The following is a 26,084-nucleotide window of genomic DNA, read 5'->3' on the forward strand; positions in this document are numbered from 1 at the left end:
CAAACGGAAAGTTAACTATTGAAAAGTTGAACAGCCTCTATCAGGTGGTCAGACTCAGTGGCCTGACAGTTGCGTGCCATCCTGGTCTTTATGTTCAGATGATGTGGATCGTTGCTCATGTTTTCAACCACTGGTTTGCGTAAGTCGGATTCGAACATTTACAAGGTGCCGTCAGATATGTTACTGACTTTGGCTTCAAAAACATGCGAACTCTCCAACTTAAAAACAACATTGTTATGTGATAGTTAATTCAAACTGCATGTTAAGTCTTAACAATCCGCTGTAATATGAGCGACGCTTCTACCTAAACTAGCACTGTAAGTCCCTATGGTCCCTAGCATGGTGATCTACCTTCAGTTGCTGGTGATCATCCGCCCGTTTTATGTTGTATTGTTTGTACTATTTTTCTATTTTTTATAGTTACTTGCTAGTTTAACTTCTCTGTGGTAATCTACTTATTTTACTGTCCTTTGTCGACATTTGTTTTGGATAATTTAATTGTGTTTATTGTTTATTTACAACGTTTTAAGTTAATATGGCTGAAATATTGCCGATGTCACTCAAAATGCATGTCATCAAATCCTAATTGCGAAGAACGATGCTCATGATGTTGATCACTGGATTATGTCTCTTTATTATTGTAAACTTCTCGTAAACTGTCCGTGCTGCCTGTTACAATGTGTCTTCAGCAAACCATGCTTGCCGTAAGAGACGACTAACATATATAGTGGACTTTGTTGACACATGTCATCGTATCCCAACTGCGTAGATCGATGCTCGATGGTATTGATCACTGGGTTGTCTGGTCCAGACTCGATCAGTATAGCTGGAATATAGTTGAGTGCGGTGTAAAAATAGACGCACTCACTCATTCAAAATGCATTTCAATTGATTCTGGAATAAACCTTATCCACGACAATAATGTCTGTGTCGTGAGACAGGTGCTAGTGAAGACTGTGTTAGACCGCAGTCGGCAAGACTCCAGTGGTAGCGAAAATAGCCCTCTTTTTATTGAATTTAAATTATTTTGTAAGTGAAAAAAGAAGCAAGTTGATTCTGTCGCCTTTTGCCTTTTGGAAATATTTTCGTGGTATCTTTGGGCCATGCTGTTTCCACTATGTAGGTAGCTGGTGGAGTGTTACATGAAATGAGAATGCAAACGTTCAATACTAGCTAGCGTGGGTTGTATCCTCCCTTTTCACAGCAATAACGTATATAACAATGTATAACACAGCTTTTCGGCTTTTATTTTATTTATATTATATTTATAACTGTTTTATTCGGCGACCCTGGCTATGCTAAAAGCCGACGTTAACCCATTAATTTCGTTCGTTTGGTCAAATTTAATACCGACATGGCTGTTCCTAGGAAAGTTAACTTATTGAAGCTGAGTTAAACTAGTTCTACTAGTTCGTCGGAGAATTGGTTCTTTGGGAACACACCTACAAGATCGCATTCACAGTTCCAGAACGGTGACTATACAATAATTAACAGATACACAATGCAAGCTCAGACACCATAAGGACAGAAATGAACGGTTTCAGGTTCGGATAGAAATGACTTCTTTGAGTGGCATCTATAAGCTGGTACGATGATCAGGAACGTAATTATGAATAGACAACTTCTTTATTGCAGTGGATTGTACGTAGATGCTAACACCATTCACTTGCTTGATAACGGTGAAAACGTTGCATCTATTGCAATAAAGAAGTTGTCTATTTATAAAAATATCGTTCCTGTTCAGTTGTAATTGAAGTGAGAGGTTTTCCAGCTCAACTTTAGGGAGTTTTCAAGAAACTGCACATCCTGCTCCTGCTCCTGCTCCTGGTCGTCTTCACGGAAGCAGTCTCAATACAAGATTTACAACTATAGTCAGACGAAAAAACAATGGCCCTGGAGAAAGGGAATTTGGATGTGATGACAGACACGGCGCAGTCGTTCCTGTTCAGTTGTACAATTGAAGTGAGAGGTTCTCCAGCTCAACTTTAGGGACGCCATCTTGAAAGAAGGTGAATTTGTCCAGAACCTATAATTCATAAACGTTAATACGTTGCCAGGACTGAGATGTATAAATTCACGCTGTGACGGTTGCAGCCCGCTCGAGAAAGACACGTCCTCATATCGAGATGACAACTACGTAAAAAACTGCATATTTCAATGATTGACACGAAAATAGCGGTTGACAACATGAATAAGGGGACGTCATTCCATACGTCAGTATTATACAAGCCGGTTTAGTTGCGCGGTTTTTTGGTTGAAACCAACAGGAAACAAAACAAATGTGATATAATTAACAGCTGTAGACTAAACTTAACTAAGTTTACAAATTAATACAAATCGTTACAAAGGTATTGCAGTGGCAGGACAAAATTGTATAGCAACAGTATGATAATATTCACCCCCCACTGCGCCAATGGTTATGTTTCCAAAATAGGTTTTGCTGATGACATTGAGCAAGTCATGCAATGGTGGTAAGATGACAGCCCGATTGTTTAGCTACAGTGATTTCAGAGCTACCTCCGTGCAACTTTCAAATTACCATTCCCCTCTGCTCAGTCGTTAGGCGTCGTTTATGAGGCGTATACACCTTCTAGCGTCAATACTGAACTGTTTTTGACACAAACCTTAAAAGGGATACCTGAGAGTGAAATGCATGCTTTTCATCCAGACCCGTCGATGCACGTGCTAAAATTATGGTTTTGCTGCACTGTTGGTGTGTTTGTGCGAATGTTTCGTATGGACGACAAATTGCATGACATCATCTCATCTTGGATCATTACGTCACTTTACCATGAACGTTCCATAAACATGAACGCTTACCTTTAAGAGATTTCATTTCTTCGAAACTTGCGTTTCTTTTGCTGTTCAGTATATATACATATATGTAATATCCAAATTGAGTAATAATGTTGCAAATGTATAACATTGTACAGTTGGGTAATTGTGTGCTATTTTTAGTCTGAACTTTTTACCCTGTGAGCTTTTCCACTATATTCAAACTAAGCGAGTTGGAAAATCATCAGGCGCCTTTTTTATCTGAAGCATACAAGACTCAATCTTGTCTCTCATCTCTCATTACACCTCAAATTACCAGCTGCTTGCCACAAAAGGCAACTAACGGGATCGGGTGGTCAGGCTCGCTGACTTGGTTGACACATGTCATCGGTTCCCAATTGCGCAGATCGATGCTCATGCTGTTGATCACTGGATTGTCTGGTCCAGATTCGATTATTTACGGACCGCCGCCATATAGCTGGAATATTGCTGAGTGCGGCGTGAAACTAAACTCACTCACTCACTCACTCACTCACTCAAATTACCAGCAATACCTCCAAACCAATTTGACACTATCTAAATTCATTATTATGTTTGGACTGTCCTCAAACTACCAAGTAATAAACCACATTTTACTACTTGCCAAAAGATTCAAGTATACTTCAAGCCTTAAACAGCAAAGTATATCTTTTGCGGGATTTCTGATGTTGCTTAAGGACATAATTTAGTTATTTTACTAGGAAATGGCATCACTTTTTAGATACCCTACTCTGACATTTTAATTTAGAACCCATACAATTTGACTATCTTAAACTAATCTGTCCATTACAGTTATAACATAACACCTAGCTTCTGTCTATCTATATATGTACACCCTCATATGTGTATACAATTTTGTATAATTACTTGATGATGTAACTGCCAACACATGCTACTCTTCTGTCTGTACATGCAACTTGAAATGGAATTAAATTTTACATTAGATTTTAAATAATTACTAGCAATTATGAGGTGATCATATTACCCTGGATACTCAGCTGAGGCCTATTTTGGAAACATGACCACTGGTGCAATGGGGAATGAATATTACCATACTGTTTTTTTATTATTCTACCTTTAAAGTTGTACTGCCATACAATTTTGTCCTGCCGCTGCAATAGCTTTGTGACGATTTGTATTAATTTGCAAACTTAGTTAAGTTTAGTGTACAGCTGTTAATTATATCACATTTGTTTTGTTTCTTGTTGGTTTCAACCATAAACCCAACTTGGAATATACTGCTCTTTTCTGACTGCCGCGTAACTAAACCGGCTTGTATAATACTGTTGTACGGAATGATGTCCCCTTATTCATGTTGTCAACCGCTATTTTCGTGTCAATCATTGAAATATGCAGTTTTTTACGTAGTTGTCATCTCGATATGAGGACGTGTCTTTCTCGAGCGGGCTGCAACCGTCACAGCGTGAATTTATACATCTCAGTCCTGACAACGTATTAACGTTTATGAATTATAGGTTCTGGACAAATTCACCTTCTTTCAACATGGATTCATATATGCTTTAAGAAAAACGGTTTGTTTACCATACAGTAACCCATAAATAACCAATTGTGCCAGTGTTTAACACAGCCATTCATACTGTGGCACTGATAGCTTTAATTCCTCTGCGCCGTGTCTGTCATCACATCCAAATTCCCTTTCTCCAGGGCCATTGTTTTTTCGTCTGACTATAGTTGTAAATCATGTATTGAGACTGCTTCCGTGAAGACGACCAGGAGCAGGAGCAGGATGTGCAGTTTCTTGAAAACTCCCTAAAGTTGAGCTGGAAAACCTCTCACTTCAATTACAACTGAACAGGAACGATATTTTTATAAATAGACAACTTCTTTATTGCAATAGATGCAACGTTTTCACCGTTATCAAGCAAGTGAATGGTGTTAGCATCTACGTACAATCCACTGCAATAAAGAAGTTGTCTATTCATAATTACGTTCCTGATCATCGTACCAGCTTATAGATGCCACTCAAAGAAGTCATTTCTATCCGAACCTGAAACCGTTTATTTCTGTCATTATGGTGTCTGAGCTTGCATTGTGTATCTGTTAATTATTGTATAGTCACCGTTCTGGAACTGTGAATGCGACCTTGTAGGTGTGTTCCCAAAGAACCAATTCTCTGACGAACTAGTAGAACTAGTTTAACTCAGCTTCAATAAGTAGCCTCTGATTCAGATTCTGGCGGACTGATTCGCCCCTAGTGACATTCTTCTGGAAACGAAAACCGTCAAGAAGCTCCTGAGGTTTACCTATCTGACTAAGGACAAAGTTAACTTTCCTAAGAACAGCCATGTCGGTATTAAATTTGACCACTACATTATGCCTTACATATAAGAAGAAAACAATACTATTTTAACTTAATAACTGATTCGTTTATATTTCACCTTTACTCCAATATACTAAGCTTGGCTTGTTTGTTGTTGTTGTTTTTCTATCATACGAATACAAGAACATTTACTAACTACAATATGCCCTTCTCCTTTACTTTCTTGTTATTAGATTACCAAGCCATGGGGTCCCTCTACTCAGATAATTAATCCCTAATTAATCCCTGTAGTTAATTTGGGATGTAGTTCAAAGGGGATGTGGTTCTTATGGGAGTAAACCGACATAGGTGGCAGTAGACAATAGGTGAGCGGAGATCCAGTTCAACTGCCGCCCGACGATAAGTCTCCATGGAAACTCATCCCGTATGTGTCGACAGGAAATTAACTCTTTGACGAAATGTGTATCACGTTTTGCTTCTTAAACACATACTCACGATGCAATGGGAATGAGTGAGTTTAGTTTTAGGCCGTTTCAGCAATATTCCAGCAATATCACGGCAGGGGAACCAGAAATGGGCTTCACACATTGTACCCATGTAGGGAATCGAACCCGGGTCTTCGGTTTGACGAGTGAACGCTTTAACCACTAGCCTACCCCACAGTCGATACAGTCTGAATCGTAAGACAGACCTGCTTTTAGCAGATACTTCTTTTGATTATAAACTGGGTTTTGTCTCTCCCCTTTATAAAACACCGCAAATGACAGATGACCTTTGATTATGAACTGGGTTTTGTCTCTCCCCTTTATAAAACACTGCAAATGACAGATAACCTTTGATTATAAACTGGGTTTTGTCTCTCCCCTTTATAAAACACCGCAAATGACAGATGACCTTTGATTATAAACTGGGTTTTGTCTCTCCCCTTTATAAAACACCGCAAATGACAGATGACCTTTGATTATAAACTGGGTTTTGTCTCTCCCCTTTATAAAACACTGCAAATGACAGATGACCTTTGATTATAAACTGGGTTTTGTCTCTCCCCTTTATAAAACACCGCAAATGACAGATGACGTTTTGATTATAAACTGGGTTTTGTCTCTCCCCTTTATAAAACACCGCAAATGACAGATGACCTTTGATTATAAACTGGGTTTTGTCTCTCCCCTTTATAAAACACCGCAAATGACAGATGACGTTTTGATTATAAACTGGGTTTTGTCTCTCCCCTTTATAAAACACTGCAAATGACAGATGACCTTTTGACTATAAACTGGGTTTTGTCTCTCCCCTTTATAAAACACCGCAAATGACAGATGACCTTTGATTATAAACTAGGTTTTGTCTCTCCCCTTTATAAAACACCGCAAGTGACAGATGACCTTAAGCAATCCGCAAGAAATAATTATGAGAAACATTTATACACTTATGCTGGCCTGACCTAGACTCGGAATACGATTCTCCGTACAACTGCGTTGTGGGGTGATAAATCATATCTAATATTTATGTGGTACTAATGTCTCCCGTCTCTTCACGATGTTCGATCTTCCTGTTGAATATATACACCCATTGATTGTATCAAAATAATACGTGATTGTCTGTCTAAACTTCGTTGTGATGAGAATCTGTGTTACAGCTAGTCGGGCCCGAACAAATTTGCCATCTGACGGAAAATGAAGAAAGTCAATGTCTTAGGGTTTTTCAAATCAATACAAACTTTCGTCTTCAATCCATAACTTGAGCATCCACGCAAACTAAATTTCAAAGTTTAAGTTGTAGATAAAATGCACAAACGATTATTTATCTAATCAAAGTAAAAAGTTCTATTCTAGAAAGGTATTCATTGGATGGTATTTTAATCATAGTGTCGTTTGAACCGGAATTTAAAAGCATTTATGCATGCAAACGCATTTATGCATGCAAATGCGTCCATGACATTTATCATGGAAAGGACATACAACATACAACACTCTAGATAATAAAGGCAAAGGTACTTTGAGCACGAATTGTTGTAGTTTTCTCATTTGTCAGCTAATTCTGGCTGGGAACCCTAAAGTGATATAGCTCTTTGGCGTTCATGACCCCTGTGTAACTAGCTAGCACGAGAATGGTACCCTGAAACCATGGATTAAACTTGGAGTCGAACTCTCGACCAGTCGTGCCTACTGGCAATCCCGTGTTCAACAAACACAATAACGTATATTCATATCACCAGCATAATCAGCATGGCCGTTATTCTCATTGTTATAATTGCTGTTAAAATGTCAACTGGGATGGTGTCCATGTGGAATTTTGGTGTGAATTTTATGAATTCGAAATTGTTTAGTAAATTTCAAATAGTTTCAAGATGGTGCATACAAATTCCTGTTATTTGGTAGTGTCTTGTATACTCTCCCAGGTGTATTTTCATGAACTTAAACTGCTAACTTTAAAGCAAGATAACACATGTAATTCTGGATCAGTTGCAGCCAAATCTCACAGTATAAAAGATCCATGTATGTTAACATGTATAGCTTATGACAGCTTCAATAAGTGAAGACGTCCGTTCCCAACTGAATCCCCCAAACTGCTCTGTATTGCCTCTGCATAACGTCTGGGGCGCCAGTTGACGTCTACGCACGCATCAGCTGAAGCCATCCCCAAAAGCCTCGATGTTGTTGATGTTGAGTTATTTGGAAGGCCATGGAAGCACTATAATGTTGGCACAAAGTTGGATTTCTGCGTGTAAGAACCCCAAACCCCAAAACCCCAACCCCAACCCCCCCCCAAGGGTTCAAGCGTGCATTAAAGTTTCCAAAAATGAGTTTCTTGCGCTGTGCATTCGTTCCACGTACACAAACCAGCATTAAAATGGAGAAATTATAAGAATCAAACACTAATTTTGAAATAGAATTGAAATTCCAAATATCACCTATACGTTTCATTTTTTGGAAAGAATATTTTGGCATGTCAACATTGAATTATTTTTTTGATAAACATTTTGCTGTGGAATGTGACAAAACACATGCAAATTAATTAGATGTTCCTTTATGTTCGTGGTCCTAGTATCTATATTAGTCATGTTGTAATAACCTTGTACTGTGACAACAAAACTAATGACCATTGTATGTATGTATGGGTTTGGGAGGGGGTGCTTGGTGATATTGGGGGTGGGGGTGAGTGGAGGGAGTGGAGGTATTTGGTTTTATGGTCAGAATGAAGATCATAAACATTTTGTCTTCTGGAATGTGGCTGAGGGATTAACCAACTTTTATTCACTCATTTTCACTTCATTCAACATAGCTTTATATTAGAATATTCGGACACTTTTAACCAGGTGGTAACGTGATATCACATTCCTAAATATGTCTTGGGTATTCAAATACAAATAGCATATTTCTAAAACTAGGTTATGGTACAGACAACAACCTTTCATTCCTGTAAATCATTGTCTAAATACAAGCTTAGAGGAAGTCATAGCAACGCTGAGTGATAACACGGAAGATATGGTAGAAACTATTAGATATGATTATCACAACACAAAGATGTTATGAAATCATATCGGGAACAGTATGGGAAAGGTCATAACTATATAGACTACATATATTTCTCATTGTTATTCTAACTTGTCCTGTAATCAATCTGTATCGAGGTCATCATTAGTTTGAAGATTTGTAATAATTGCACATTAATACATCGATGCCCGCATATTTACTAATGAAAACGTGACGATGCAAAGTACAAAACAACATTAAAGGTAAAATGTAGGTCAATATCTGATATGGATTAATTTTTTCAAAATATCAAACACCTGTCAAAATTCCGTTTTCATTTAACATTTTTCTGAAAAGTTCCACTGTCGACTTCCCTCTATTTACAGGACGCTGAGCACGTTGAATCACAGCCTTGTAATGTCTTGCTCCACAGGCTACAAAACTAATGGTATAATTTTGGTTAATATAGGGCATAGACACAACAAACTCACGAAGGAGCACCAACCGTGCCAGCATTGTAGCCAGTGTCTCCGCCGAAATCCGCGTCGTCAACTTTCAGTAATTGCTTTATTGGTTTTGAGGCCTATCTGTTAAATACTTTCTATTTGGCTTCATCATATATTTCACACATATACATTGGGCGATTTACAGTCGCCCTGACGAAATTCCAGGATTGTGTCTCTCCTGTGGGATAGTTCCATTACATTGATCTTCAGCAACCCTTGTTTGTCAAGGGAGGCTAACGGGATCGAGGTGAAACCTCTGATTACCCATCCATGTGTCTTCGAAAAGTACCACATGTTAACATCTATAACGAGTATAATAATTTCTCATGTATTATATTCATTAATATCACAAATTTTCTCAAAATGTCATGTATATATTGCGATGTTCAAGAAATGAAAATCACATCCGTTTGTAGAAGTCATTCTGCGCAGCTGATGGAATTATGGCCTCGAAAATAACATTTTCGTGTCAAATTTTGTTGTATGGAAATATGGTTGCAGTTACTTTGAGTTTGGTGATAGTGCTGTGACGTGAATGATGGGGAAATTGTAACCGGTTTGAGAGACTGATACTGGCTTGTTCTACGGGTTTCCCTATATTTCACGGGATTACATGTTCGGGTTAAATTATGATTAATCATAAAATGGTTGTTGTTAGCTGGTGTTGGGTGAGAGCAGTGATTGTTGCTGAAGGGTAAACTGGTTTCAGAGTCAAGGTGGCTTGTTCTCCCAGTTTCTCGGGACTCTATGGAAACTATGGCCCCATGTTCCTATCTGATTATGGTTTATGGCAAATGGCTTATGCTATCTGGTGTTGGGTGATAGCACTGATTGTTGCTGTAGGGCTGTTTTCACAGACTTATGATGTTGTTTTACTGTATGAAAACTACTGCCTGGAAAATAGCATGTTCGGGTTAAATCATGACTTATAGTAAGATGGTTGCTGTTAGATTGGGTTTAGGGACAGCAGTGACTGTTGCTGTAGAGTGAAGGGCAGAGCCATTTCAACTGGTTTGAGAGACCAATGGTTTCCCTTCAGATGGCCAGATACTGCTTATTGATGGTATGCTTGTGCTTATCACCCACGGTGTGAAGGTTCCTGCTGGTCGCTGAGGGAGATAGTAATCCTGTTATCTTACCTATAAGAGGTGATATTGGTGTTGTGGTGTTGGTGAGGGTGGGTACTGGATGTGTTGGAGGTGGAGAGTATCGGTGGTGTTGGAGGTGTTTGGATGTGTTGAGTATTGGTTGTGCTGGAGGTGTTTGGATGTGTTGGGTATTGGTGTTCATACGTTAGGCTCATATGCACCATACACATGCTCGTGAATCACTACTATAGACAAACTTAAGAGCATATGTATGGTGCATATGAGTCTAAAATATGAACACCACCAATGCCCACCATCTCCAACACTACCAATACCCACCACCTGTTTTTGGTGTGTAATGGTAGTGTTGGAAGTGGTGGGTATTGGTTGTGTTACAGGTGGTGGGTACTGATGGTGTTGGAGGTAGTGGGCATCGGAAGTGTAAGGGGTGGTGGGTATTGGTTGTGTTGAAGGTGGTGAGTATTGGTATTGTTGGAGGTGATGGGCATTGATGGTGTTGGAGGTGGTGAATGTTGGTGGTATTGGAGGTGTAATGAGTATTGGTGGTGTTGGAGGGGGTGGGCATTGTAGCAGCTTAGTGGTCGAAAGCACATTATTTTTCTTAAGAGATGTGGCTCATTACCATTACAAAATCTTGTTCGAATCCGAAGGTGTATTTTAGGTTCATATGCACCATACACATGCTCGTGTGTTTGTCTATAGTAGTGACCTGTAGTACTTCAGAGTATTCTTCCAGAAACTCATTTGTAAGACAAATTGTGTATGTGGCGGGTACCATCGGCAGGGCAGGGCAGTCACTCAGTCACTCATCCCTGCGTCCCTCCCACTCACCCGTCCCTCACCCTCCCTCTAAATGCATGGGACGGTCCTCCCTCTAAATGCATGGGACGGTGGGGTAGCTGTGTGGTTAAGGCGTCTAGCTCGTCACGCCGAAGACATTTGGGTTCATAAGCAGTACTGAAATACCTGCTCTAAGTGAAACAAAGCCTCTCTCTCAACTCTCTCTCTCTCTCTCTCTCTCTCTCTCTCTCTCTCTCTCTCTCTCTCTCTCTCTCTCTCTCTCTCATCTCTCTCTCTCTCTCTCTCTACAAAGAACTCTCTCTCTCTCTCTCACTCTCTCTCTCTCATTCATCTAGGAACCAATCTCTTCATAATACTTTCTTGAACATACAAAGAACACATATGTATATTACATGCGACTAAGACTAAGACTAACATAAAGTAATCATCAATGTATGTTACCAAATTGTCAGACAAGGTACGATACCCGCCACCTATTGCACAAAACAACGACTAAGACCAACATTAACTAATCATCAATGTCTGTTAACTATTCATCATACGAGGCAAGATACCCGCCACCCATTGCACAAAACAACGACTAAGACTAACATTAACTAATCATCAATGTCTGTTACCTATTCATCATACGAGGCACCATACCCGCCACCCATTGCACAAAACAACGACTAAGACCAACATTAAATAATCATCAATGTATGTTACCTATTCATCATACGAGGCAAGATACCCGCCACCCATTGCACAAAACAACGACTAAGACTAACATTAACTAATCATTAATGTCTGTTACCTATTCATCATACGAGGCACCATACCCGCCACCCATTGCACAAAACAACGACTAAGACTAACATTAAATAATCATCAATGTCTGTTACCTATTCATCATACGAGGCAAGATACCCGCCACCCATTGCACAAAACAACGACTAACACTAGCATTTAAATAATCATCAATGGCTGTTACCTATTCATCATACGAGGCAAGATACCCGCCACCCATTGCCACAAAACAACGACTAACACTAACATTTAAATAATCATCATATAATGTATTACCTCATCATATAATGCACTATACCCTTCGTACCTGCCACAAAACAAAGACTAAAATACAATATGATCACGAATATCTGTAACTTGCTGCGAGCACCGTAAATTATCCTCACTGCACACAACATTGGCTGAGACTAACATTACATGAGGTCATCACTATCTGTTACCTGTTCGACATAAAGTACGTGTGATCATTTCCCTCTTGCACGAAACAACGTATAAGTCTAAACATAAAAAGAAAGCTGCACCACATATTCTTTTTTGTGCCTTGATTGCTGAAAAAATATCTCCTATACTCTCCGAGAAAAGAAACGCATCGGTGTATTTCCACTTTTTGATTCTGCTAACATTTAAGTGAAATAACACGTAATTCTGGGTAAATTGCAGCCAAATAAATTAGTGCTCAAAAGAAAGCATGTAGTGTGTATGATCTTACCTGAAAAGAACAGAAAAACATCCATAAATGAACATCTGTTTATTTTCAATAGAGTATTCAATTCCATAATAAAATTACAATTTTCATTTCATACAAAGTCGTTTTACTGACAATGAAAGACACGTGGGATCATAGTCTGAACTGTAACACAAGTCAGGCAGGCAGTTTTCTTTCTGCAAATGTCATCAAATGTTGAATCAATAGTGAGTGTGACCACCGTTGGATTCAATACACGCCAAAACACGTCGACACATTGATGACGTTAGACGATGAATGACGTTAGGCGTGATCCATTGAAATCCTGTAGGTGAAATTGCTCTAGATGTTGAGTGGTGACAGGTGGGGCTGGTAGTCTTCTCATTTGTCGATCCAGGTAGTCCTAGAAGTATTCTATTGCATTCGTGTTGGAAGAACATGCTGGCCATGGCAAAACAACGATGTTAACGTTATGCAGAAAGCCGTTTGTCAGTCTTGCTGTATGATGCCTTGCGTTATCGTGTTGATATACAATGATACGTGGTTGTTGCTGGATAAATGACAACACAACCGGTCGCAAAATCTCATATCTGAAGTATCTTCGTGCTTTCAGGTTGCCATGAATAATCACAAGTCTCGTTTTGAGATCGCCGCAGCTTATCCCCCACATCATCACGCAACCGGCTTAAAATGGTTGGACTTGCTCAATGCAATTCGGCGCTAAACCAACTCGTCTGTAAACACGAGCCCGGCCGTCATTACTGTAAAGGCAAAACCTAATCTCATCGTAGAACAGCACACGTCGCATCTGCTAACGTGGAACCCTCCTGGCTCATGTCAATCGACGACATCGGTTTTGGTCGACGCGCTCGAATACCATGTTCTCAAAGTCGCCGGTACACTGATACGGTGTCCTAGTGCCGTCGCTGCCATTGAGGTCGCCGTAACAAAACGATTTCTCAGATGAATTGTCAGGATGTGGCGATCATCACCGGGCGCTGTCAAACTCCTAGGCTTGTCTGACGTATTGCCTGTTTGTCCTAGTCGTTGCATCAGTCAGATGACAGTTGCTCGGGTGAAGCCGAAGGTTCTGGCAATGACGTTGTGGTAAGCTCCTTGTTCGGCCATTCCGACGGCGCTCTCTCTCTCTTTCGATTTGCCTCAAACGTTACATATTCTTTGTGTTCTTTTTACTTCTGTGCTGCTCGTGTGTCTCGTTGGGTGTGTTATTCCGTCAGTATGCACGTGCATTTCGTGTTACATCAGAAAAAGTCGCTTTGGATTTTTATTTCGCTGTTCGTTCACTGAAACGATGTGTGTTACATTGCTCAGTACGAGTGTACTAATTCATTTTTATTTTTGTGAATTTTTATGTAATATTTTCATTCTGAATATTCTGGATAGTGGCATGTGATGTGTTAGGCCTGGCTTTATCTTGCTGGAACAACTCCCTCTGGCGGTCAATCATCAAAACCATGTTAATCCTTAAGATTTCGTCTCTGTACTGAATAGCAGTTATATTGCCCTGATTGCACACAGAGTAAGATTGTTTTACTGTAGGATATGGCTCCCCACATCATGACACTCTCACCACCATATCGGTCAAGCTGGGTGGCACAGTTCTGAGCGAAACGTTCATATCGACGTCGGTAGACATGTACTCTTCCGTTAAGTCACTGAAGCAGAGAGTGTGATTCGTCACTGAACCATACACGTCGCATGTTTTATATATTCCAGAATAGAACGTTTTTGCACAACTGGACCGATTACGCAAATGAAATACCAGGATGTACCTATCATGCGCTACAGTGATAATCCGAGACCTGCCGCTTGGAGGACCAGCTTGCATAGAACTGGTTTGTTGATATCGATCTTATAAACGGCTGAAGGTGAACGTTTGGTGATGTGAAATGTTAGATTGAGACCCCAAGACCCCAGACGTTCAATGGCAATGTTTCGATTTAAAGCTATGACGATATTCTTTCATTTAACTTAAATATGCCAATGATAGTTTCAGAGCAAAAATGCCTTATATAGGCAATGTCCCTGCACAGGTTTCCTCAAAACTGCACGTGCATATTTCGAGTCACTTTTTCTCCATAACACTTTCATGCAAGTTGAGACTTAAGAAGGTAGATGTGCATTAAGTTGCATGCATTTTTGCGTTGTGCTTTCGTTACACACTGACACACACACACACACACACACACACACACACACACAGAGTGTAATGGCGAAATTATAACAATACATAAATTAAAACAATATTTGAAATTCAAAACATCAATATCACCTTTGCGTTTCTGTTTTTGGGAGAGTGTATTTTTAAAATGATGGTCACGTCGGACTGATAGAAATTGAATTGAACTTCTTGCCTGCTAAGCAAAAAAACAGTACATCTCTCTGTAGTATCAGCCTCAGTTGCTGTTTGGCCTAAGCTGATTCCATGGAGAAAGGAAAGTTAACGTAACTGGCAAAAATAGCCTACGTAGTACCAGACTGCCTTTCACGTTTAGTTGAAAGAAATTGAAAGCTTTTGGAGTTGTTCTTGACAATAATCACCAATGTCTGTTACCTGCTTGTCATAAACAGCACCGTAGATGTGTCCGATACGTCACATTCTACTACTGATAACCGCCAACATACCATGGTGCGTGACATCAACCCACAAGCTACACTTATTTCACTGGACAACCCTGCGAAACAAGAAGACTGTAGACTTTAAGGTTTCCTCTACGCTTTGCTTTCATGGCTGCCGTTGTCCCACCCTTGTCCCTGGCGTTAATGTCGACCAGGTTCTGGGACAGGATGTGCTTCACCATCTCCATACGTCCATATATAGAGGCCAGATGAAGGATGTTGCGTCCATAATCATCCACGTGTGACACATTAGCTCCCATTTTCACGAGGAACTCAAAAACGTCTTTGTGTCCGCGTGATGCAGCCTCCATCAAAGGGGTATTTCCGTGTTTATTACTACTGTTAATATCAACACTGCCTTGTGAAACTAGATACTTCACTAATTCCAACTGTCGACCACGGCAGGCAAAGTGCAGGACGTTGTTGCCGACGTCATCACCCTGGGACACATTGCTTCCCGTACACACGAGAAACTCCACAACGTCTCTGTATCCCCTCTGTGCAGCCTGTAACAAGGGCTGCATACTCCAAGCATTGATGTTAATTCTGTATTTTAGGAGTACACAATCCACCATACCCACATGTCCACCCTTGCATGCCCAGTGCAGGGCGTTCTTACAATCATTATCAACTTCTGACATTTTAGCTCCTTTAAAGATAAGAACTTGAAACATTGTGCAATGTCCTTCCTTTGCCGCAACCATGAGTGGTGTCCTTCCGTGCTGCTCGTCTCTGCTGTTGATGTCGACCAAACGCTGGTCCAGGATGTCCATCACTCGGTTCAGGTCCCCCTTCCTGCAGGCCTCGTGAAGTGGGCTGTTGACGAATGTTTCCTGCTTGTCAACTTTATGTTGTGGAGATTCCTCAGGGTCGTTCTGCTTTTTATCTGTGGATGTGATAATTATAGAATGCTGGTAATTTGTTAAATATTTACTGCTATAAATGGTGCTAACAGAATATATACTGTATTACCGCCTGTGCATAATGTGCCAGGAAGCAATTTGGGTGCATTAATCTCTTTTGAATTGAGCCTTGAAGCTGAAAAACGGCAATAGTGCTTTTGTTGTCGAATCAGTAAACGTTTCTGACAAGAAGCCCTTGTGGCACATCAAAACAACACCGCTTCACTTTCGGAATTTGAGCCTATTATTTAAAATACAACTATAAACACATTAATTGGCAATCAGAGGTTCCAATGCAATGTCTATTGTTCTTTCTGATGAATATCCCTCCTATTGTGTTAGAACCGCGAATAATGGATGTCACTGTGGTGTTTAGATACAATCTGTCCACTCTGATGTTCTGTTATTACATGAGATTTAAGATGTCTGAAAGCCGTTTGCATCTGATGAAACATTAGAGTATCGCGGCAATTTATCTATTGTGTTTAACGACGTCAAAGGGCTTACGCCTTTATCAAGTTATCTTGTATATGTGTGTGCTGTATGCACGCACATGAGCATTAATCAAGCTTCACCTGAATTCAAGAACTTATTGAACACTTTAGTAAAAAGTGTGATTATAAAAATGTCTACAAGTGACCGATGGGGTAACTTATTGGTTGTTGCAAGGTATATCTCCATGAGATGATCAATGTAGCTGAAACCTTTGGTGGGGTTGAGTTGGGTATGACTGCAGGTTAGATTTCTTTTCAGTACCTGGGACGATCAATAGTCAACGTTATCAAAAGGGTGTACTTGATACCGTTGTCGTGCCACATTTTAACAACAATCCGCTTGTCAGTCGTCCCATATTCATCGATGACAAAAACTAAACCTCACCGTTTTAGGAGCCCATTTGCAGTAAAACGAATCATTATCATGGCGCGCAAGGGGCCGTATTGTGAACCCCATCCGCAACCTTTGTGACAGTCGTGGATGCAAAGTTGGAGCTAGAGATCCTCCTGTTTACAATCTGCAGGAATTGACGCAGGCACCCCAAGAGAGAATTGACGACGATTCTGATGCTGGGAATTCTATACAAATGAGTGCGGCTTTATGTCGCTTTTAGCAATATTCCAGCAATATCATCACCTTGGGGACACCAGAAATGGGCTTCACACATGGAAACCTGGTTTTCGGCGTTATAAAGGCACACACCACTAGGCTACCACCCCGCCCCTCTACAAGTGATTGTGCCAGTATGAGTGAGATTGGCAGATGTTGTCCGAGTTAGGGTTTGCTACACCAGGTTGATCGTCAGTGGCGGTTCATAAATATACAATTAAAACCACTAGAGGAAAATAGGTTTCAGCAAATGTTTTAAGACGCAGATTTTCAAAGCAACATGTAACATGTGGTGTTTTCGTGTTTGATTAATGTTTATGTGTACATATGTGGCTGATATGTTATCAGAGATAAAACATCAATTTGGCTCATGTGAAACACATTGTCAGAGAACATTTAGTATTACTGACAACGTTTTGAAATACATAACTCAATATTTAGTAGAGCATGCATACTCAATACACCATTCAGATACACAACTAAACTAAGCGGCAAAAGAAAGTATAGGTTGGCAAATGTTGGTTTCCTGAAAAAATATGATTCAAAGAGAACAGTAGGTATTCTGACAGTTATTGCCTAAGCACAGAAAGGGGAAAATAACATAGCCGAAATGCAACACAATTCACGATGCCAGGTTGGCGCGAGAAATTGGTAAAACAGGTTTTAAGCCTGCAGAACGAAATGCACGTGCCTAGGTGGTGTTTAAATGTGATCAACGCACAGCATGGTAACACAGCTGATAAAAGCACAAAAGAGACATGCCGAGATTGACACTTGAGGAAAGAGAGCGAGCCGTCGGTATGGGCGAAATGGGGGGGCAACACCGGTCCAGATTGCCAGAAGGTTCGAGTGTACGCTACTGACGATATTCAGGCTTCTGCAGCGTTACCGGCAGAGAGGAAGTACTGAGGGCAGGCCGAGAACAGGAAGACCACCAGTTACAACCCCACAGGAGGCCCTGATGGAGGAGTGGCAAAGGATTCCACCAAACGTCATCAGACGTCTGACGTCATAGATGAGACGACGAGTTACGGCATGCATTGAGACACGTGGGGGTCATACGCGTTACTGAGACTGTAATTGTTTCTTACATGAACTTGTAGCGAACGTGACAATCATGATTGACTGTTCACATATCGCAGGTAAACAACATTTCCGAACCCACCAATGTTCAACTACTGCTCACAAGTCACGTGTTGTGAGTACCTCGTTCAAAATGTCACAGATTAGACATCTGTAACAATTCATTATGTTATGCTTGAACCCAACATCTTTTGTGTCTCTTTACAGATCATCAAACTGTACCTATACTTTCTTTTGCCGCCTAGTTTAGTTGAAGCAGTTCCAAAATGAGCATAGACCAGGGTTGATTGACAAGATAGATTCAACCTGAAAGACATCACAATGATTTGTCCGCTTAATCCTCTTTCACGTTATACACATTGGCAAAGTGTCCTTCCTTGGTTGGCAGAGGATTTATCGTCGCAATGGAGAGCGAATCACAGATGCACCTGTGGCACGCATAATCGATTTGGCAGGGGGTCGGTCATGGTTTGGGAAGGAAAATTGCTACTGGACGTACTCAACTGCAAGTGGTTGGCGGTAATCTTACCGGTCAGCGTTATCGGAACGATATTCTGGCTCTTGTGGCAGTACCCTTCCTGCAAGCTATGCATGGTCTTTATGGTCGACCGTCTTTACTGCAAGACGACAAAGCTAGGCCTCATAGGGCCAGGATGGTAACGGGATTCCTTAGGCACCAGTGTGTAGAGCGGTTGGAGTGGCCAGCAAGCTCGCCAGACCTCAAACCAATTGAGCATGCCTGGGATGAACTCGGTCGACGTGTGTACACACGTCACTTTGCACCAATGGATCTCCCAGGACTCTGCAGACCTCTAGTAGAGGAATGGAATGCAATTCCGCAAGCTTTCTGTATGAACTTGTTAAGGAGCCTGCAGCTGAGAACGAGGCGCACCTGTATCTTCGACGCGCGAAGAGGGTACACAAGATATTGAATGACCGTATGCTTTATGTTTGTCATTTTCTTTTTGTGGGGTTGGTCTATAAAACTGATGTTTGCCAATGCTGTTTGTACGTTTTGTCTCTATGGCATGATGTGTCACGGTTACACATTATGATAATTTTTTGGTTCTATTAGTTCTGAGAAACTTTTCTTTACATGTGCTATGTATCATTTGACCCTTTCTTACTGACGTTTAGTAACATTCTGGACACCTGAGGGTCTTTAGGAGAATACAGGAGAGGCGAGCACACTCTAAAAGGTCACCAAACGTCCTCTGCTGAGCAATCACCACCAACGAGCACTTTTGGCTTGGTTTCTTCGAAGCTGGAATCTGAGGACGTGCAAAAGAAAACAAATAGTCTGATCAAAATCCGATTCCTTCTTCGCGTAAATGATGAACGTACAAGAGTTTGGATACAGCATTTGCAGAAACACATTCAACCAAATGTTGCCTCATGTGGAAGTTCCGTCATGGTCAGGACTGTAAACTTGACTTTGTGAAAATACAGGACAATACGTGGGAATTTGAATATTGAGGAAGTGCTGTATAATCATCCTCTTGCTACAAGACCTGCATTTTTGAATGACAACGCTCAGTCGCACCGTTCTCGAGCAGTGACAGCCTTCATTCAGAATAACGCAGAGACTCTCCTCCAATGGCCCGCAAAGAATACAGACAGTTCACTATTTGCTACGAGGGAGGAGTGCAAAGACAGGAACAGCCAGGTGTGCAAGAAAGGATTGAGACGGCAAAGCACAGGTAAATGAATCAATGACTTTGTCGGCACTTGTGCGCGTGCTTCACGTACACAAGGCTGTTCCTCTCTTTGCACTCCTCCCTCGTAACAAATAGTGGACTGTATCAAAATTGAAATGATATTTTGTGAATATACTTTTTGTATTTTTCGGACATAAATTCTGCACAAAAATCACAGAGTTGGTCTGATGTTTTGATTATGATCAGTGTTTCGTATAGCATTATATGTTTATCAGTTTTCGAGTTAGAGTGCAATCGGTCGGTCCAATTTTGAGCCAAACGAACTATACCAATCTATTGATAAGCACTTTCTCCTATGTCTAGCTCAGAACCTAATCAAATATCACACTCAGGTAAACAAAACACACCAGCATATACTGTTTTTGCCACAACGCTATATATCAGTTACGAATTTCTCCTGATAATATAGATTTAGATCTACGGCTTACTCTAAGGTTGTTTAAACAGATTGAAGTCAGCAATGTTACGAACATTTTGAGTGGCCAGAGAAATAAGTACTTTATAACCACCATTTCAGATTTATTCAATGGGATGTAAGGACTTGCAACTCCACATTACTGGCGTTTCTTTCAGGTATAAGGAGAACAAGCAGCACTTGAGTTGGCCTCTAGTGTTAGGTGGACTTGTACCCCCTGCAGATAGCGTTGGTCTCCTAAGATAGGTGGACTTGTACCCCCTGCAGTTAGCGTTGGTCTCGGATGTTAGGTGGACTTGTAAACCCCTGCAGTAAGCGTTGGTCTCTGGTGTAAGGTGGACTTGTACCCCCTGCAGTTAGCGTTGGTCTCTGGTGTTAGGTGGACTTGCACCCCCTGCAGTTAGCGTTGATCTCGGATGTTAGGTGGACTTGTACCCCCTGCAGTTAGCGTTGATCTCGGATGTTAGGTGGACTTGTACCCCCTGCAGTTAGCGTTGATCTCGGATGTTAGGTGGACTTGTACCCCCTGCAGTTAGCGTTGGTCTCGGATGTTAGGTGGACTTGTACCCCCTGCAGTTAGCTTTGGTCTCGGATGTTAGGTGGACTTGTACCCCCTGCAGTTAGCGTTGGTCTCTGGTGTTAGGTGGACTTGTACCCCCTGCAGTTAGCGTTGATCTCGGATGTTAGGTGGACTTGCACCCCCTGCAGTTAGCGTTAGTCTCGGATGTTAGGTGGACTTGTACCCCTGCAGTTAGCTTTGGTCTCGGATGTTAGGTGGACTTGTACCCCCTGAAGTTACCGTTTGTCTCGGATGTTAGGTGGACTTGTACCCACTGCAGTTAGGGTTGGTCTCCGAGGTTAGGTGTCTTATAACCCCCTGCTGTTAGCATTGGTCTCGGATGTTAGGTTGAAGTTGTAACCCGGCGCAGTTAGTTTGCCTGAGGTATGAGGTTAACTCCCGTTGGTGACCTTGAAGTTATCCTTTTTTTAGAAATTACAGCTGAAAAGCTCAATCTTAAAGCTAATGTCTGTCTCAGATGCAGGTGAACATCGAGCACTAAATTGTAGCATAGCAGGAAATCTTAAATGGTGAGAAAGAATGTCACTACAAATATATACTTAGAGAATAATCCACAAGGTATGAGTGATTACGGGAAATTTGTCCTGAGTGAAATTAATGTTCAATGTCCCAAGCGTCAGCGGACTTGAACATTAATTTCACGAATGAAATATTTCCTGTAATCACTCGTACCTCGTATGTTATTCTATCTATTACCCATTCTGTAATTAAACCGAAAAACCAGAATTTATTAACTCAAAGCCGTGTCTTCCTGTGTAAGTGTTTACAATAATCGGTCTCACAGTCCCTGAACCGCATTATTTTCCTTAATGCCTAGCCCTCCCAGCAATGCTAAAACCCCAATTGAAGCAAACCTTTAAACTCAAACTCCAAACTCACTGGTGCTCCTTTTCAATTTTAATGGGTATATTTGTTACTATCAAAATTATGTTATAGTCAGTGATGAAGCGTTAGTCTAGCGTTTACAACTAAATCAGCTGATCTGTATTAATGCGCGAATGAAACCAAATTCAACAGTTTCCTAATTCGTTTAATGGCGATTTTAATAACCACACCCTCTTGTAAAGATTAGGTTTAGTATAGAAAGTACACACCTGGTTTTGAGTAAATATTTAGCTAGCAATGTTCCAATTGGGTACGATATCTACTAGTATGTTGTTATCGCAACTTGTGAGTCACAATCAAAACAGTTTTCTAAATATCACTCTGTTTTTAGGAAAACATTTTACCAAGGCATCAGGTGTGTACTTCCTTTTGTACATCAATTTACGATCACATATTCAATATTTAGTCGTAGATCGCAAATCTGTAAATCTAGACTAGATCTACTCGTGTCAGAAGGTGGGTGACGGTTGTTGGATACAAAACAGCAAACACCTGTCAATGTTTTAAACGTTAACTTATAATACAGTGAAAATCTGCAAGGGAACGATAAAACGAAGGAATGGTTGACCTTTTATATTTTTTCAAGATGACAGTACACAATTATGAACGTTTGTCAACATTTTGCTGAAACGGACTGTGACCTAGTTTTGGCTCGCGTCAGTGTCCTTGTCAGGAACGATAACTCTAAATTTAGTCAGAGTGGACAACAGTTTTTGTTGACAGCCAAAACGTTGTCAATGTCAAAAACATGTTGATTGGTGGGTCAAAAAAAAACTTGCAGTAAGTCATTTATGACACCCGCTGGCAAGTAGGGACTTTGGCGATATGCTGACTCGCTCGATATCGTTTCCGGCAACTCTTTACCTTGCGACGTCCATTTTACCATTCAGTGTTTACCACATACACGTGAAAGGAATTTAGTGGTTGTACTATTTTCGTTACACGTCCAGTAATATCAGCGTATTACCTTGACCAGGTTATTGACTTTGATTGTAGTTAACTGGGTACCCATGTTTATTTACAAATAAACGCAGACGATTTTATCAAATTTAGACAATTTTTTGTTACAAAACATGTTGTTAAGTAATCGACGCCATATTGTTAATGAAGTATGAAATAAAGCATTAACTTAGCATTAACTTAGCATCAAAATCGAAATCCTGTATGTTTTGGGGTTGTTTGTGTGTTGTGTCCATGAATCGATGAAAGATTATGTGAGAACGTAGTGGTGTTAAAGTAGTTCCGGCTGAAAATTTCCAATGAAAATGTACAAATATACAATCGACCAATCAACGTCAAGAATCACTAAATTGCACACTGCAAATATCAAAAAGATATTACACGGGATCACCTCCCTCGTATGTTTAATAAATAAATAATGTATCAAGAGCTGCCCAATCCCGTCTAGGGAGTATATGGGAGAAAATATGAAATATACCGGCCATTACCTTGTACACAGACAGTTTTTCCAGATCGAGTCTTCAAACACCGTTGACCGAAATTGCACATACTGGATGTACAGGAACCAGTCGGGACCTTGAAAACGGAGAAAGAAAAATTATGTTATGTTGTCCTCTATACCTCATGTATCAATATCATATTTTTTGTATTTATCGTTTTTGTATTTATGTTCTAGTTCAATCACCAATATTTGCAATAAATTTAGACATAAATGAAATTGTTTTACGATAACATACACACATCGATATCTTATTTTACTCCAGTGACCACTAACATGACTATTTGGGGGACAGCATATGTAAACTAGAAACCGTGAGTTAGACTTCTTGCTCATATTTCTCTTTTCATCGTGAAGAAGTGAGTGATTGAATGTTGTTTTGCGCCGCTGTTAGCAATATTCCAGCAATATCATCGAGGGGGACACTAGAAATGGGCTTCACACATTGTACCCATGTGGTGAATCGACCCCAAGTCTTCACTGTGACGAGCGTATGCTTTAACCACTAGGCTTTTGTATCGGGATCAAAAACGAAGAGCCTGCAACTTCGATTTTGCGCATGCGTACATGGAAGAGTAAGTCTCGGCCGCATGTTGACATTTTCCAGCTTGGAGAAAAGTTACATTCGATTATTAAAGAATTGGTATTGTGTTATTTGGCATTTATCATCATCATACTTGTTTGCACACTGGTTTAATTAACTTTCCATTCGTATGAAATGATTGACAGCAATTATTTTGACATATTCAAATTATACTTTTTCAAGGCGAGGCGATTAACGGTTGCTCGGAAATAGTTTTCGAGGTCAAATCGTAACGCGCACGCGCAGTAGAGGTCAAAGTTCGCTGATATAAAAAATGTTGCATAGTCTCTTGTTGCCGTTTCTACTGTTTCAGTAGCGAGGTAATATATTTATGTTGTTATTTCCACGATTAATGTGGACTTTATTTGCGTTTTTCTGCACAGTGGGAAAGTTGTCTTCGGTAGGCCTGGAGAACAAAATTTGAAACTGACTGACTTCTGATGATGAGTCGGAATTCAGTAGAGATTCTTATCGTTATGAACAGGCTTTGGGACACTTTTACTTACATGTGAATGATCCGTTGCAAGAATGACACGTCCTTCCTTCTTCTTGATCTTCCTTGATTCAGCTCTTGATAAACGGCAGGTTAAAGTCTCAATATCGTATTCAATACTCAAACACTGACCATGTTCAACACATTTCAGCTGACACAGTTTGATGCCAACGTTCCTGATAACATAACCGTCCCCCTCAGTCGTCTTAGGAGTACACTGCTTCGTGCTTGATGTTGAAAACACAAACATCAGCAAAACCGTTAATTTCAGGAGTAGTTTCACATAGTGACTCACATACTTCGGTGCCATGTTCAAAAGCTATCGTGATCACCGGCTGTGAAATGTTGAACGACTACAGCGAGGTTCAAGGATCACGGTCAGGGTCAAAGAATATTTTCACCAATTTCTGGAGGCGATCACCAGGTAGATAGTGAACAGAAGGGTATGTATGCAGACCACCACCCGATACACTGTGAACACAAGAGTTGAACACCTATCTCTGGAAGCTACCACCGGGTAGACAGTCAGAACAAGGTACCTGTCTTGAGACTACAACGAGGTATATGGCAAACAAAAGAACAGAGAAGACTGCAATGATTGTCATGAATATGCAGAGAGTGCCAGTCACGTGTTCCTATCAGCGAAGGGACTTCACGTCACATTGCACCTGATTGGTGGACTGCATAACGAGCCATAAACATAATGACATAAATCTTTCAGCCATGTCTGACTTTTACAAGAGAAAACGTGCTGGGTTTTTTGCATGTATAACATTTCAGATATATTGGTATCGATGTTTTGCCATGGGTTTCCTGCGTCTTAGTATTATTAGTGATGAATGAAACAGCAGTCCGTCCCTTGGTATTCCTTGGTCTTAATCGTTGTCAGAGAGAATTGGGCGAAAGGCTCGCTATCTTGGTTGATACACGTTATCGTATCCAAACTGCGTTGATGGATGCTCATGATGGACCAGACTCATTGATTTACGTACCGCCATCATGTAGCCCGAATATTTCTGAGTGCACTGTTAAATCACAAATACTACACCCAAACGTCATCCTTAAATGACTGAGCTAGAGGCACGTTTGGCCACTAATCTACCCCCAGGTTAGATCACTCACTTACCCACACACTAGATATCTGTGTTGCCCGTGCTTCAGTCAACAGTGCTTAATATATTATTTATCTACCCGTACATTGACAAATACAGCAACTTCTACCAGAAAACAACCTGCACCTTAGATCACGTAACTACCCGTATATTGACAAATACAGCAACTTCTACCAGAAACCAATCCGCACCTTAGATCATGTAACTACCCGTATATTGACAAATACAGCAACTTCTACCAGAAACCAATCCGCACCTTAGATCGTGTAACTACCCGTATATTGACAAATACAGCAACTTCTACCAGAAACCAATCCGCACCTTAGATCATGTAACTACCCGTATATTGACAAATACAGCAACTTCTACCAGAAACCAATCCGCACCTTAGATCATGTAACTACCCGTATATTGACAAATACAGCAACTTCTACCAGAAACCAATCCGCACCTTAGATCATGTAACTACCCGTATATTGACAAATACAGCAACTTCTACCAGAAACCAATCCGCACCTTAGATCATGTAACTACCCGTATATTGACAAATACAGCAACTTCTACCAGAAACCAATCCGCACCTTAGGTCGTGTAACTACCCGTATATTGACAAATACAGCAACTTCTACCAGAAACCAATCCGCACCTTAGA

At 40.6% G+C, this 26,084-nt stretch overlaps 1 protein-coding gene across 1 annotated transcript in view; it reads right to left on the minus strand.

Annotated features, from left to right (window-relative positions):
- Nucleotides 1-15,136: 15,136 nt before the first annotated feature.
- Nucleotides 15,137-26,084, minus strand: part of LOC124267479 (ankyrin repeat and KH domain-containing protein mask-like) — a 35,132-nt gene continuing 24,184 nt past the window's right edge. Inside the window, exon 2 of the mRNA XM_046702395.1 lies at nt 15,137-15,984. Within this exon, the coding sequence (XP_046558351.1) occupies nt 15,137-15,984 (848 nt within the window). The remainder of the gene's footprint in view (nt 15,985-26,084) is intronic.

The sequence above is a fragment of the Haliotis rubra genome, unplaced genomic scaffold, assembly GCF_003918875.1.
Source record: "Haliotis rubra isolate DU_JTF1 unplaced genomic scaffold, ASM391887v1 Scf1313, whole genome shotgun sequence".
Taxonomy (NCBI): domain Eukaryota; kingdom Metazoa; phylum Mollusca; class Gastropoda; order Lepetellida; family Haliotidae; genus Haliotis; species Haliotis rubra.